The sequence below is a fragment of the Paralichthys olivaceus genome, chromosome 1 (assembly GCF_024713975.1).
Source record: "Paralichthys olivaceus isolate ysfri-2021 chromosome 1, ASM2471397v2, whole genome shotgun sequence".
Lineage (NCBI taxonomy): Eukaryota > Metazoa > Chordata > Actinopteri > Pleuronectiformes > Paralichthyidae > Paralichthys > Paralichthys olivaceus.
Genome location: NC_091093.1, coordinates 31,184,823 through 31,200,615, shown reverse-complemented (window position 1 = coordinate 31,200,615; position 15,793 = coordinate 31,184,823). Strand labels below are relative to the sequence as shown.

Sequence of the window (15,793 nt, the reverse complement as noted above, 5' to 3'; positions counted from 1 at the left end):
TCTCCTCCAGAGGTTTCTCCTCCAGAGGTTTCTCCTCCAGAGGTTTCTCCAGAGGTTTCTCCTCCAGAGGTTTCTCCTTCAGAGGTTTCTCCTCCAGAGGTTTCTCCTCCAAAGGTTTCTCCTCCAAAGGTTTCTCCTCCAAAGGTTTCTCCAGATGTTTCTCCAAAGGTTTCTCCTCCAGAGGTTTCTCCTCCAGAGGGTTCTTCCAGAGGTTTCTCCTCCAGAGGTTTCTCCAGAGGTTTCTCCTCCAGAGGTTTCTCCAGAGGTTTCTCCTCCAGAGGTTTCTCCAGATGTTTCTCCAAAGGTTTCTCCTCCAGAGGTTTCTCCTCCAGAGGGTTCTTCCAGTTAATGAGGTTTTTCTCTGTCAGTCGTCAGAGCTGCTCATTGTTGTTGGTTTCTCTATAATTCAAAGGTCTGGATGTTCTAAGTGAAGAACCTTCAGATAATGTATATTATGAATAATTGGATTGTATTTGATTCAACAACACAATCCAAGAAATAAGGGATGGTGATAAAGATAGAGAGACTTTATTGATCCCAAACTGGGAAATGATGATGTATGAATTATTATCTATTTGCACATCGAGCGAAGAACAAGAGACTAAATACAAGAGACGACGAACGAGAGAGCGGAACGTTTGCAGAGTAAAGTCTGGAACATGAGTAAAGTAAATGAATATGAATAAGATGTAATAACAACATTTCTGTGACAGGGAGTTCATTAATACATATATTTATTTTATTCTCTTCCAAATTATTTATTCAGTGCATTGTGTGATTGTGCGTCTGAATTCATTTTGTCTTTTTGGGTTTTGTCAGGTGTTAGATCTTCTTGTTGTGGTATATGTGTGTATTTCTATATTTTGTATTTGTTTGGTTGTATATCTGTATATTGGTGTATTTGTGTATTTTGTATTTGTATATTTTGTATTTGTATATCTGTGTATTTGTGTGGTTGTTAAATCTTCTTGTAGTGATATATTTGTGTATTTTTTATTTGTATATCTGTATATTTGTGTATTTGTATATTTTTTATTTGTATATTTTGTATTTGTGTATTTGTGTAGTTGTTTATTTGTGTATTTGTGTATTTTTGAATTTATATATTTGTATATTTGTGTATTTGTATATTTGTGTATTTGTATATTTGTGTATTTGTATATTTGTGTATTTGTGTATTTATATATTTGTATATTTGTGTATTTGTATATTTGTGTATTTGTATATTTGTGTATTTGTGTATTTATATATTTGTGTATTTGTATATTTGTGTTCTTGTATATTTGTATATTTGTGTATTTGGCGGTTCCTCTCTTTGACCACTAGATGTCCCTGCGCTTTGTTGCGCCAGCTCCAGGCTGCCCGAGAAGAAGAAGTTACGGAAGTGGGGCTCCCAAACAGACTCCCGTTGGAAGAGAAGCCGCAGATCTTCTTGTTCCTCCATTAAACCATCGACCCTCGGACTGACCGTGTCTCAGACAGACGATGGGAACTCGAGACGACGAGTATGACTATTTGTTCAAAGGTAAAACCCGCGCTGCTCTCGGGGTCTGAGTTTAGCTCCGATGCTAACAGGCCAGCTGACTGGCTGCCAGGCTAACGTCCACCTTTGTGTCCCGATCGCGTTCCAGCGACGAGTCGGTGTCATCGCGGTGACTCCGACTAAAAACACGAGCCGGTCTCCTTCCGAACAAACGCCCGCGGCTGCTGCTCGGTAACGGGTCGCTCGCCGGGCGTCCTGTCCGTTAGCCGTTAGCTGTTAGCCGGGAGCGGTGGGCGCGGACACACCTAATGTTAACCGTTATCACGTTATCAGCGTGACGCCCCGTCAGAGTCAGGACCAGGCTATTACCTGGATTCTAACCACTTCGCTGCGGGGCTCACAGCTAAATGCTCATGCTAGGTGTTAGCTGCTTTTCTAGATTAGGTAAAAAAAATAAAATAAAGCTCCAGAACCAAGTAAACAAACGATGGAATCAACACGTCAGAGATCAGACAGCTGGAGGTGATCCACATGTTGACATGTGCTTCATATGTGCTTCATATGTGCTTCACATGTTTACACCTGCACACTAACCAACACACAACAGATGAATCCACTGGTTCACTGAAACTAATGTTAATTACACGAAGAGCCTGAGAAACCACAGCTTCAGTAACTGTTTTAAAATGAACAGAAGTTAGTCCGAGTCCCTCTTTCTCCATTTAAACTCAGAACATAAGAATATACAACAGTTTTCTCAGTGAGCTGCTGCAGCAGACCTCAGGTGAATAAATCCACACACCAGCAGCATTAATGTGCAGGGCGATAATCAAAAATATAAAGAAAACGGATGAAACAAGTCAAATGATCAAACAGCGTTAACAGTATTTACGACTATTTATCAGAGTTCAATGTTTTTTACTTGATTCATCCTTGAGTCTATGAAGTGTCATAAGATTTCCCTGAGCTGAAGGTGACGTCTTCAAATCAGAGATCGTGTCACAGAAAAAAAGAAAATCTCCTTTAAGAGGCTGAAATCTGAAAGTGAAATATTTCTCAAAACAGTTCTTAAATAACCGAAACTGAAAAATAACAATCACACTTTCCTGAAGCTCAAGTTGATGACATTTGTTCTTTTGTCCCAAAGATTCAATGTTTACTGTCACGTGTCACACGTTTGATTCTCTAAATGCTAAAAGATTCATTTGTTAGTATTTCACGAGAGAGAGTGAAATAATATCTGTTAGAACATGGTTATAACATAGAGCTCCAACTAAAGAACAGTGTATCTGTTCATTCTTTACTCTAACACGTTCACAGCTTATAAGTCGTGTTTTTTTCCATCGTGTGCTGCAGTTGTCCTCATCGGTGACTCTGGCGTTGGGAAGAGTAACCTGCTGTCCCGTTTCACCCGCAATGAGTTCAACCTGGAGAGTAAGAGCACCATCGGAGTGGAGTTCGCCACACGCAGCATCCAAGTGGACGGCAAGACGGTGAAGGCCCAGATCTGGGACACAGCTGGACAGGAGCGCTACCGGGCCATCACATCAGCGTGAGTAGAGGAGAAGGTCAGCGGGGGGTCAGGATGTTTTACTTACACACACACAGGTGTGTGTGTGTGTGTGTGTGTGTGTGTGTGTGTGTGTGTGGTGAAGTGGACTGATGATGACCAGATATTCACAGTGTTTCCTGTGCCCGTGGCTGCAGGTACTACCGCGGGGCGGTGGGGGCTCTCCTGGTCTACGACATCGCCAAACATCTAACCTACGAGAACGTGGAGCGCTGGCTGAAGGAGCTGAGAGACCACGCCGACAGCAACATCGTCATCATGCTGGTGGGAAACAAGAGCGACCTGCGTCACCTCCGGGCTGTTCCCACCGACGAGGCCCGAGCTTTCGCTGGTAACAACATCACACTCTGGGTTTTAAACAGACTTCAGTTAACCAGGAAGTGTTCAGTGAAACCACATCAACACAAACATCATATTTACAGACTCTGAAAGCACAAGAATGTCTTCTCTAAACTTTCTCTCACTAAATGAGACAAACTGATGAATCCATGATGACGATGTTCCACGTGATGAATTCTAAGTGGTTCGATGAGTGGACTCCTCATTTCTTATAATTGTCATCTTATGCTGACGTTTTTCAGTTGTTGTCAGAGCAACAGGTCGAACTCGTCTGTGACTTATTAATGTGGTTAACTTGACCTGTGGCTCAACTTCGTCCTGCAGAGAAGAACGGTTTGTCTTTCCTGGAGACGTCGGCTCTGGACTCCACCAACGTCGAGACGGCCTTCCAGACCATTCTGACAGGTGTGTGTGTGTGTGTGTGTGTGTGTGTGTGTGTGTGTGTGTGTGTGTGTGTGGGAGGTCAGATACTCAGTGAACTTTATGACATCATGTGATCTGGAGCTTATCTCTGTTGTCAGGACTCTGATGTCATACTGCAAAGATGATCTCACTTTATGGTTTCTGGTTTTCCTCTAGTCAGTCACTCATTCTGGAGGACATGTCTCTGTTTGTCTCTGAATGTCTCTGTTTGTCTCTGAATGTCTCTGAATGTCCCTGAATGTCTCTGTTTGTCTCTGAATGTCTCTCACTGTGAACATCTCTGTTCACAGTGAGAGAGAAGCAGAGTCTGAGTAAATGATGGGGGGGTTCCTGTGTGATTGTCACATGATCAGTGTCCTGGCCTCCACTGTGATGGTGTCTCACACACACATACTCACACTCACATACACACACACACACACACACTCACACATGTTTCAGTCTGTCTCACTGAATTTGACAGAAGGTGATCAACCCTCCTCCCTCTCTCCCCCCTCTCTCCCCCCTCTCTCCTCCCTCTCTCCTCCCTCTCCTCCCTCTCTCTCCCTCTCTCTCCCTCTCTCCCCCTCTCTCCTCCCTCTCCTCCCTCTCTCCTCCCTCTCTCCTCCCTCTCTCTCCCTCTCTCCTCCCTCTCTCCTCCCTCTCTCCCCTCCCCCCCTCAGAGATCTACCGTATCGTGTCTCAGAAGCAGATGTCGGAGCGTCAGGAGAGCGACATGTCTCCGAGCAACAACGTGGTCAACATCCAGGTGCAGCCCACCGAGAACAAACCAAAGATGCAGTGCTGTCAGAACATCTAGCTCGGCCACGGCAGCCTGCTGCTACCCCCCCCAACCCTCCCTTCCTCCCTCCCCTTCCTCCCGCCCCTGGCTCACCCCCCCCTCCCCTCCCTCAGAAAATAGACTGCCTTGGCGTATCGTGAGCTGCAGAGTTCAGGTCACAGCCTCGTAGCTGTGGCTCGTCCCTCCCACTCTGCACCTGCCTCCCCCACCTCCCCCTCCTCCCCCTGCCCTAGGTGAATATATCCCAGTATAAGAAGAAGTAACCGCGTGGGGTGGCCCCCCCAAGCAGAGCCCCTCTGTCTTTAGGTTTCTGCAGGACAGCAGGCAGCAAGCATTTCATATCACTTTAGATTTCATTACTGTAGATGCGCTGACATGTCACAAAAAAGTCTTAATATATGAATGTGATTAGTTTTCTTTTCTTTCCTCTTCGTTCTTCTGCTCCTGTTGATTTCTCCTCTTTGTTCAGATCTTTCTCTGTCTTGTATCATATCTAATATTAGGTATATATGAATTTAAAGCACATCAGAGTTGCTCTTCAGTGTATCCCTATATACAAGCATCTCCTCTGTCATTTTAGCCCCCCCCCCCCTCTCTTTAGTGCAATGTACTGTTTTGGAAACTCGTGGATGTATCGGGCACAGTGTAGACATGTGCTCTGGTAGTAACATGCCATTGGATCTGATCGCTGTGAATATGACGCTAGTGAAACGTAGAATCTTTTGCATTTGTCGAGCTTCGGTTTGCGCCGCGGAAAGGTTGTGAGCCGGCGTGCGGCAGCGCTCACGCTCGTCAAACGTGGCGGTTGCTGTGTTTCCGGCGGTCGGTGGGTTGGGACCAGCTCTGCATGTCTTTCACAGCTGGCGCTCTGCTGCATGTTTTTATAAACTGAAAGATCTGGACTCTGAACACGATCCCTGTACATTCAGATGTTCCTGTCGTCCTTCTGTCAGTCTCCGTGTGGAAGGACGTTCTGATTGAAGACACTAGACCGTCAGGCTTTCCTGCTCCAACATAAGAGTATGCATTCTTTTTTCACACATTTGACTACAACTATGCAGAAACTAGCACATGGATGTTTGGATCTTTTTTCTCTTAGTGCACTTCTTTAGCAAATGAAGGAATAAAAAAGCAAAAGTATTCTCATTTGACATTCCTGTGATACTCAATAACACTATATTCAACAAGCTCCAGTAGTCTAGCAAGTTCTGCTTTGCATGTGAACACAGAAGTGGAGTTGGGACGCACTGAGAACGTAGGAAATGGTAAATGTCACTAGGTTGGATTTCATGAGCGTAAAATTGTCAAGATCTTGCACTGAACCTTAATAGTGGATCTAGTAAACACGCTTTCTTGTCTAGGATTAGATTTTACTGCACATGGAGAGTCTGGACCTCTGTAGTCAGATTGGAGGCACCGCTCTCAGAGACGGTGCCACTGTTCACAACCAAAACGTCGTTTAGAACTCGGGCTGAGTCTCCACAGTCTTTCCTGAAATCTTCATACGAAGGAATTGAGGAAAAACTGGAGATTGAGCCGCTTTCTCACAAACCTCTGGTCACAGTGCCTCCGAAAAACACACCTCATCCACCCGCTAACAAGTCGCCGTCATCCTGCCTCCTCCCTGACCAGTAGCCCAGCCCGTGTTGTCCCTGTCACATAAAGCCTACATACACCGAGCTGCCTCTGACTTCAACACAATGCATGGCTTTCTGTATGACTGCAACTCCCACGTTGCATCGCCTTATGTATCTAACATTGTCATTACTGTCCATGAAATCTGCGGAGGGTTTGGCTCAACCAGACGATAGTCGTGTCCATTCTGTCGATCGACACCTGCCTCGCTAATGACCCGCTCGTTAAAACTCCCGGAAGTGTGCTCTGTTAAATTTCCAGGTTCTAGCCGTGTCAGTGTGTGGTGGTGTTAGCAGACGTGTACAATGCCTGAACGTGGTGTGTGTGTGTGTAGAGGCGGAGGGTAGACCGGTAGCTCTGGGGCGTTTGAGCCCGGCTGGCAGTGCCAATGGCGTTTCTTCGAACAGACGGTGCCGCCGGCCGAGCCGCTCCAGACTCACCAGCTGGTGAATCTGTGGACAAAGTGATTCCTTTCTTCTGAACATGATTCCTGATCCTGTTTCATGTACCTCCATTGTTCTGTGTTTTTTTAAGAAGTGTTTTGATTATTTTTTTTTTTTTTTACTATATTCTATAACTGACTGTAATTCCAGTGTAAACACGTACGAGGGAAATGACGTCATTTCAATGAATCTGGAAGGTTAAATGTGAGGGGGGTCAAGAGGAATGGTTTTATGTTCTGTACAGATTGATAAATTGTACAATTGTGTCTATATCTTAAGTTATCAGTTCATCTTAATAAAGCGCACCAGTCATAAACCTTTACATGAGCCTGGACTTTACATCTCATTTATCTTCCATCGGTCCAATAGTTCGCTGATATTGATTCCTGGGAAAATCTAAATTCTTTTGCCAGGTTCCTGGAAACGACCGAGTATCGTGATCAGAGTTTTCAAACTTTCTCTCATTTTCAGTATTCGCCTCACTTCAATATTTCTGTTTAACCAGACGACCACAGTTGTTGTGAAGATTCTGATTAGTAATTCTTATTGATAGTAAAATCTTCTGCTGCGTAACAAGACAGAACACCACTCCCCTGAGCTATGACAACTTTATTGAGTTTCAGGCTGGAAACAAAAACCAACAAGCAGCACATGATTTATCTTCTGTAGCTAAAACTACTGTCGGGATCAAACAAGAACAACAAAGTGGAAACGAAAGGAATCAAAGAATCAAAGTTAACGTCTGATTGTCAACGTGTCCTGTTATTGCTTTAGTGGAAACTACATTACCAGTTTTATTCAAACAGATCTGTGTATATACGGAGCTTTGTGCAGGATTTCCCACATTTGAATTGAATATTTGATGTTGTACATAGTTGTAATGACACAATTAGGAAAAACATGGAACTTGAGATCTTTGATGAATTCGTGTTTTCACGTCACTGCAACGACGACACCAAAATAAAAACATGTTTCACATAAGATCCGGTTTCATGTGGAGACATGATGATGATCAGTAACTTGCTCTAGAGGACATTAGGGTATTTCTGGATAACTATTTATCTTGAATAATCTTTGGCATGCATGTGTAATAATCTTAACACAACAGAAGAAAATCACAGTAATCATCACATACAGTAAGTGTACATCGATACACAACTTTGTCTACAGTACATACAAAAACTTCTTTTCAGAGAGAAAATACGGATCCCCCGGCAGGATCTTTAAATATGTAAACAGGAAATAAGAAACCATGTGTAAAAATACCAGAAGTACACAGGCTGTGTAATCTGAGAAGTTTCTGTGCAGTTCTTTAGATTCTTCAGTCTGAGACAATTCTGGAGTAAAGAACGTTTCCTCTGCTCAGATGTTCAGAGAGACGCTGAACCACAGATCCAAACATTTACACCAGCAGCTCTTCGTTCTGACGCGAACCAGGGCGGAGCCAAAAACACCACATCAGCATATTCAGACAAAGTTCAGATATAACACACACACACACACACAGAGACACACACACAGACAGACACACACACACAGACACACACACACAGAGACACACACACACACACACAGAGACACACACACACACACACACAGAGACACACAGAGACAGACAGACACACACACACACACACACACACAGAGACAGACAGACAGACAGACAGACCGAGACACACACACACAGAGACAGACAGACAGACAGACACACACACACAGAGACAGACAGACAGACACACACACACACACCTCTTTGTCCCACTTCAGTTTCCTGGCTCACAGTGAAATGGGCGGAGCACTGGTCCATCTGTTTTTGGGGGTGTGGTCTAAAGGAGCGAGCTGGTGGGGCTGCCCGGCTGCGGGGGGCTGTGGCTGTGGGGGGGGCTGTGACGGACAGGAAGCAGGTCGTAGTGTCCGGGGATGTGGCTGTTCCTCGGCAGGTCGTACGGGTTCTGAGGGAAACTGAGGGGGACCACCACACCCCCGGTACCCTGGATGATGCTGATGGTCGGTTCTGAGAGACAGGGAGACACAGGGAGGGAGGGAGGGAGGGAGACAGACAGAGAGAGAGACAGAGAGTGAGAGAGAGAGACACAGGGAGGGAGGGAGAGAGAGAGAGAGAGAGACAGACAGAGAGACAGAGAGAGACAGGGAGAGACAGGGAGGGAGGGAGGGAGGGAGAGAGAGAGAGAGACAGACAGAGAGACAGAGAGAGACAGGGAGGGAGGGAGGGAGGGAGAGAGAGAGAGAGACAGAGAGAGACAGAGAGAGACAGGGAGGGAGGGAGAGGGAGAGAGAGAGAGACAGACAGACAGACAGACACAGAGAGAGAGACAGAAAAGAAGATTATGTTGAAATGAGTTGATCTTGTTTCAGATTTTGGAAAAACTTTTCTAAACCAGTTTATATTTTCTGTCGGTGAAGATAAAACCTTCAGATCATCAGGACATGATGTGGAGACATGATGAGGAGACATGATGAGGGGACGTGATGTGGGGACATGTGATGTGGGGACGTGATGTGGAGACATGATGTGGGGACATGATGTGGAGACATGATGTGGAGACGTGATGTGGGGACGTGATGTGGGGACGTGATGAGGGGACGTGATGTGGGGACATGATGTGGGGACGTGATGTGGGGACGTGATGTGGGGACGTGATGTGGGGACATGATGTGGAGACATGTGATGTGGAGACATGTGATGTGGAGACATGTGATGTGGGGACGTGATGTGGGGACATGTGATGTGGGGACATGATGAGGGGACATGATGTGGGGACAGACATTATATACATGTGGGTCAGGGAGGAACCAAAGTTTGACGTGGATCTGGACGGGGGGGCAGGTCCAGGAATGTCTTGTGGGTTTGTGTCAAACTTCGGAGACGGTGAGTTCTTAAAGAGAATCCATGGATCTTGATGAATAAATCATCGTTGGACGGATATTTATGAGAGTGAGACTCTTGATTTTATTTAAGGATCTTCGAGCCTCGGTGGACGATGAGCTGTGGATTTATCAAATCTAAAAATAAACACTGAATTTCAAATGAGAAAAATATGATGAATCTATTATTTATGATTTAAAAAGACGGCATCAGTATTTTATAAAGATTTAAGTACAAACTGTCTCCACACCCACTGGACGCTGCATAAGACTGATCGAGTCACAGCGACTGTCCCATTTCTAAAAGTCCGTCCTGGTATCGAACAGTCTTCTCAACCTGTCCCAGGATTCATAGCTAACGATCTGTTGGCGCTGCAGTCAGTAACGATGCAACCGTCACAGCTGATTCATCTCTTTATAAGTTCTCTAAATAAAAAGACAATACAATAATAAACTGTACAAATGTACATTTCCAGTGGGAACCTGATGAACATTTCATTCATTTGACTTCAGACGAGGCTCGTCAGTGAAACTCCAGCTCCTATCAAACTTTTTAAAACATTTAAATCTGTGTTAAATGTATTTTTAACGTGAGAAACAAACTCAGTGACAACGTGAGGAGTCCGTCATCACACCGATCTCAATCGTACCCATGTCGTACACGTTCTTGGCGGGAGCCGTGGTGGTGGTGGCGGCGGTGGTGACGATGGCGGCCGAGCAGCAGCGCGTCAAGTGATCGTGGCGAGTCGGTGACTTCATTTCCACGTAGCTGCTCTCAGAGTGTTTGCAGAGAGCGGGGGGGTCGTTGATGGTGGCGTACGGGTTCTCACTGTTGAGGGAGCAGGTGCTGGACAAGGAGCCCTTCATGTAGTCTGAACACGGAACACAGAAAGCACACGCATCGTTACACACGCAACGTCTCACACGGACACGAGAAGAAAGGATCACAACACCTCAGCTGTTCTGAAGAAATCAAAGGATTAATCGTTGGTTAAAATTTGATGTGACTTGAAATATTCATGAGAAAGTTCTAAACTCTGAAGTTAAAATGCTGCTGCCGAGAAAACGTGAGAATTAAAATTGATGAAAATTTTCTCTGCGGACTTTGAAAAGTACGAGAACTTTTCAAAAGGTTTTAAAAACTAAAGATTTTTTAATAAACGAGTCGTCGTTGATTTACCCGTTTGATCTCGTTTCTAAAAACAACTTGTCGTAAAGCACTTTGTTACAGGAAGTGAAAAGTTATCTTTAATTTCTTTCTTCATTTCCTGCAAAGTGTGAGTGAAACAAGCGTCCAGGCTTCATCAGTGGTTACCATAGTGACCTGTAGAACCTGATGATGACACGTGGTGCGAGACGTTTCCAGCTGTTGAGACCTGAAGACATTTCTGTTTATTACGTCTTTAAAAGTGTTTTGAAGACACTTTGTCTATATCTTCAACAAAGAAACGACAGAAACCAACAAGTCTTCATCCACTAACGAACACATCGATTGTAAAATAAGAGAAATCATGAACAGACATGTGAGAATGAGCTTCAGCCGAGGACGGAGGTTAAGTTGCAGTTCAGGAGAAAGTAAAGAGAGAGAGAGCGAGCGAGCGAGGCAGCAGCTGAAGGAACACGCAGCATTCAGTGAGCGAGCAGGAGAGAGTCTCTGAGGGGGGGTGAAGGAACGAGGGTCGACACAGGAGGACGAGCTCAGCGGAGGGAGACAGAGGAGTCGGGTTCTTCCTGCAGGGACACAAACACACACGTGAGCACAGCAACGAGTCGACAACACCAAACCCATCGCAGGCTAAACGAGCTCCTGAGGGTTTTCAAGCTGCAGCAGTGAAAACGTCTCAGGTCAAATCTGTGTCTTCATCTTCGACTCGTGATGATCTGAGCGGCTCCGACGTTCAGATCATCTGACTGTCGAGGAGTTTAGATTCTCTCTCAGCAGCTCGTTCCACCTGAAGCTCTGATCGAACATTCAGAGCGTCTCAACATCACATCAACACGAGGAGGAGCGACAAGAAGAGAGGCAGTGATGGCTGAGGGGAGTGACTGGGGTGGGGGGGGGGGGGTCAGTCCGTGGTCAGTCCGCCTCACACTGTACCTCTGTAGCGCGGCGGCTCCAGGTGGTGGCTGTAACGCCGATCGATGCAGTAAACACCTGCACGCACACGACAACGAAAAGGTCCGTCACCGTCAGTGAGCCGTGACGTTAGAGGGTCATTACGTGTTTCTGAGCTGAGGAGGGACTGACCCAGATCACTGAGGTCACAGTAAGCACCCCACTCTGGAGCGCTGTTCCTGTGACGCCGCTTAGTCTTCATCTGGAAACACAGAGGCTGTTAGCACATCTGGAAACACACATCTGGAAACACACAGAGGCTGTTAACACATCTGGAAACACACATCTGGAAACACACAGAGGCTGTTAACACATCTGGAAACACAGAGAGGCTGTTAACACATCTGGAAACACACAGAGGCTGTTAACACATCTGGAAACACATCTGGAAACACACAGAGGCTGTTAACACATCTGGAAACACACAGAGGCTGTTAACACATCTGGAAACACATCTGGAAACACACAGAGGCTGTTAACACATCTGGAAACACACAGAGGCTGTTAACACATCTGGAAACACATCTGGAAACACACAGAGGCTGTTAACACATCTGGAAACACAGAGAGGCTGTTAACACATCTGGAAACACACAGAGGCTGTTAACACATCTGGAAACACATCTGGAAACACACAGAGGCTGTTAACACATCTGGAAACACAGAGAGGCTGTTAACACATCTGGAAACACATCTGGAAACACACAGAGGCTGTTAACACATCTGGAAACACAGAGAGGCTGTTAACACATCTGGAAACACACAGAGGCTGTTAACACATCTGGAAACACATCTGGAAACACACAGAGGCTGTTAACACATCTGGAAACACAGAGAGGCTGTTAACACATCTGGAAACACACAGAGGCTGTTAACACATCTGGAAACACACAGAGGCTGCTAACACATCTGGAAACACAGAGAGGCTGTTAACACATCTGGAAACACACAGAGGCTGCTAACACATCTGGAAACACACAGAGGCTGCTAACACATCTGGAAACACACATCTGGAAACACACAGAGGCTGTTAACACATCTGGAAACACACATCTGGAAACACACAGAGGCTGTTAACACATCTGGAAACACACAGAGGCTGCTAACACATCTGGAAACACACAGAGGCTGTTAACACATCTGGAAACACACAGAGGCTGCTAACACATCTGGAAACACACAGAGGCTGCTAACACATCTGGAAACAGAGGCTGCTAACACATCTGGAAACACTCAGAGGCTGCTAACACATCTGGAAACAGAGGCTGTTAACACATCTGGAAACACACATCTGGAAACACACAGAGGCTGTTAACACATCTGGAAACAGAGGCTGTTAACACATCTGGAAACACACAGAGGCTGTTAACACATCTGGAAACACACATCTGGAAACACACAGAGGCTGTTAACACATCTGGAAACACACAGAGGCTGCTAACACATCTGGAAACACACATCGGGAAACACACATCTGGAAACACACATCTGGAAACACACAGAGGCTGCTAACACATCTGGAAACACAGAGGCTGTTAAGACATCTGGAAACACACATCTGGAAACACACAGAGGCTGTTAACACATCTGGAAACACAGAGGCTGTTAAGACATCTGGAAACACACATCTGGAAACACACAGAGGCTGTTAACACATCTGGAAACACACATCTGGAAACACACATCTGGAAACACACATCTGGAAACACACAGAGGCTGCTAACACATCTGGAAACACAGAGGCTGTTAACACATCTGGAAACACACATCTGGAAACACACATCTGGAAACACACAGAGGCTGCTAACACATTTGGAAACACACATCTGGAAACACAAAGAGGCTGCTAACACATCTGGAAACACACAGAGGCTGTTAACACATTTGGAAACACACATCTGGAAACACAAAGAGGCTGCTAACACATCTGGAAACACACAGAGGCTGTTAACACATCTGGAAACACACATCTGGAAACACACAGAGGCTGCTAACACATCTGGAAACACACAGAGGCTGTTAACACATCTGGAAACACACATCTGGAAACACACAGAGGCTGCTAACACATCTGGAAACACACAGAGACTGTTAACACATCTGGAAACACAGAGGCTGTTAACACATCTGGAAACACTCAGAGGCTGTTAACACATCTGGAAACACAGAGGCTGTTAACACATCTGGAAACACACATCTGGAAACACACAGAGGCTGCTTACACATCTGGAAACATCTGGAAACACACGTCTCACCAACAGACGAGGAAACATGAATTTATATTTTCTTCTTCACATGTGATAAAAAGGTCAAAGCTGTGACACATCTGGATCAAGAGACGTTATATAAAACGTCTTATTTCAGTGTTTCTGTTTTGTGATTTTAATGATCGGGTGTTTGTGTGTGTGTGTACTTGTGTGTTTGTGTACTTGTGTGTTTGTGTACTTGTGTGTTTGTGTACTTGTGTGTTTGTGTACTTGTGTACTTGTGTGTTTGTGTACTTGTGTGTCTGTGTACTTGTGTGTTTGTGTGTTTGTGTGTGGCTTCATGAGAAAGACGTTGGAGTCTGTCTCCCTGACATCGTTGATCTCTGTGCAGCGGTCGGACCCACCTTGGCGGCGGCCCTCTTGCTGGGCTTGGCGTAGTGCGCGGCGTACGTGCAGGGCCCCAGCGTGCGGTAGCTCGGGTTAGAGAAGCAGCGTCCGACTGAGCTGCTGCTGGGGGAGGAGTCTGCGGAGGAGAGCAGGCCTGTGCACTGCAGCCCTGCTGTCAGCACATCAACACACGTTCTCACAACACGCCAACATACCAACATGCATGTGCACACACGTGGTGCACGTGACTGAAACAAGGTGTTTAATCAATGAAAGCGACGCCGTCATCAAAATAAAGAAAGTGCAGCAGGAAGTCAGAGGGAAACGTGTTGATCAGAGCTGAAAGAACATGAATCACGTTTAAATCATTTCATCGATTCATTGAATATTGAAGCATTTTGTTTTCTGTCGAGAGTCTCGAGACGTTTTCAACATTCGTGGTCAATAAATATTTCAAACACTGATCATGTGATTCGTTGTTTGTAAAGAAAGAGAAGCAGCAGGAAGTCAAACAGCTTCGTGTGCGGACGTCTCACCGGACAGGGAGTAGTCTGTGGAGTTGATGTGCAGGGCGGGGGTGTAGGTGACGTTCGGCACGTGATGACCCTTCTCTCTCTGCCGGTAGCGGAACCAGACCACCAGGCCGAGCATGGCCATGATGAGCAGCAGCAGGAAGATGATGCCCAGGACGGCTCCGGCTGACTGCCGCTCCGACGCCAGCGCCGGGCTGATCTTAGTGTAGGGGTTGAGCTCCTCCATCATCAGAGCAGCTGAGGGGAAACATTCAGCTTCAGTCTCACAACTCAGACTGGTTCTTACAAAGGTTTTCTTGTGAATGAGAAGTTTCTGCAGAGTTAAAAGCAAAACGTCCGGAGCCCGGTTCCACCATCATGATATCACATGACCTCATCATGGTCCACATGTATGACACGCCCCAACGTCATGTACGGTGGGTGTGTCAGAGGTGTCGTCCAATCAGCAGCGACATGTTAATCAACACTATTCATTAATAACAAAAGCTTTTGAGTTGGCATCATCAGAAGACGAGCAGAGACGCTCACTTTACACGGATCTAACCTCGTGTGTCACAGTTTAATCTGTGCGGAGCCGAGGCAGCTGACCAATCAGAGCAGGATCTATGGGGGGGGGGGGTGTCTTAAAGGGACAGGAGTTTGAGACCGAGGCTGAGAGGAGGAGCTGCAGCGACGGACAGACTGAGGACAGAGACGTTTCTTTTGTTTACAGTCGTGACACAACTTGAAAATGATCCACCTGAAAACAGAAAGTGTCTCTTTAAAGTGCACGAGCGTGAGAGAACAAACTAAAATCTTTTTTCACTGACTAAAAAAAATACAGAATGTTTAATCAGACAAAATGAGTTCAAACGAAGTGAAAGAAAAAAGAAGAGACATGTGAGCAGATCACAGGACTCTGCCCCTTCATCTTCCAGAAACTCTCCCTCTCTCTCTGTCATCTTATTTTCTGTGATTCATCTGAAGAAACCAACAGGAAGGAGCCGCTTC

General features: G+C 45.8%; 2 protein-coding genes across 12 annotated transcripts in view; one reads left to right on the top strand and one right to left on the bottom strand.

The window, feature by feature from the left end:
* The first annotated feature begins 1,337 nt into the window (after positions 1 to 1,337).
* rab11a (RAB11a, member RAS oncogene family) lies at positions 1,338 to 6,996 on the top strand. The gene is made up of 5 exons (XM_020109315.2): positions 1,338 to 1,525; positions 2,840 to 3,035; positions 3,191 to 3,384; positions 3,717 to 3,797; positions 4,478 to 6,996. Exons 1-5 carry the CDS (start codon positions 1,486 to 1,488, stop codon positions 4,612 to 4,614), a joined length of 648 nt encoding a protein of 215 aa, XP_019964874.1. The 5' UTR covers positions 1,338 to 1,485; the 3' UTR covers positions 4,615 to 6,996.
* LOC109645781 (multiple epidermal growth factor-like domains protein 11) overlaps positions 6,771 to 15,793 on the bottom strand; it is an 87,771-nt gene continuing 78,748 nt past the window's right edge. For 6 of the 11 annotated variants that reach the window (XM_069527893.1, XM_069527903.1, XM_069527904.1 and 3 more), the window contains 6 exons: positions 14,807 to 15,040; positions 14,288 to 14,442; positions 11,809 to 11,878; positions 11,659 to 11,715; positions 10,211 to 10,432; positions 6,771 to 8,688 (listed from right to left, as the gene is read on the bottom strand). In XM_069527893.1, the coding sequence (XP_069383994.1) occupies positions 8,501 to 8,688; positions 10,211 to 10,432; positions 11,659 to 11,715; positions 11,809 to 11,878; positions 14,288 to 14,442; positions 14,807 to 15,040 (926 nt within the window). In that variant the 3' untranslated portion in view covers positions 6,771 to 8,500. The remainder of the gene's footprint in view (positions 8,689 to 10,210; positions 10,433 to 11,658; positions 11,716 to 11,808; positions 11,879 to 14,287; positions 14,443 to 14,806; positions 15,041 to 15,793) is intronic. The other 5 variants (XM_069527925.1, XM_069527931.1, XR_011243371.1 and 2 more) reach the window with 4 other exon arrangements.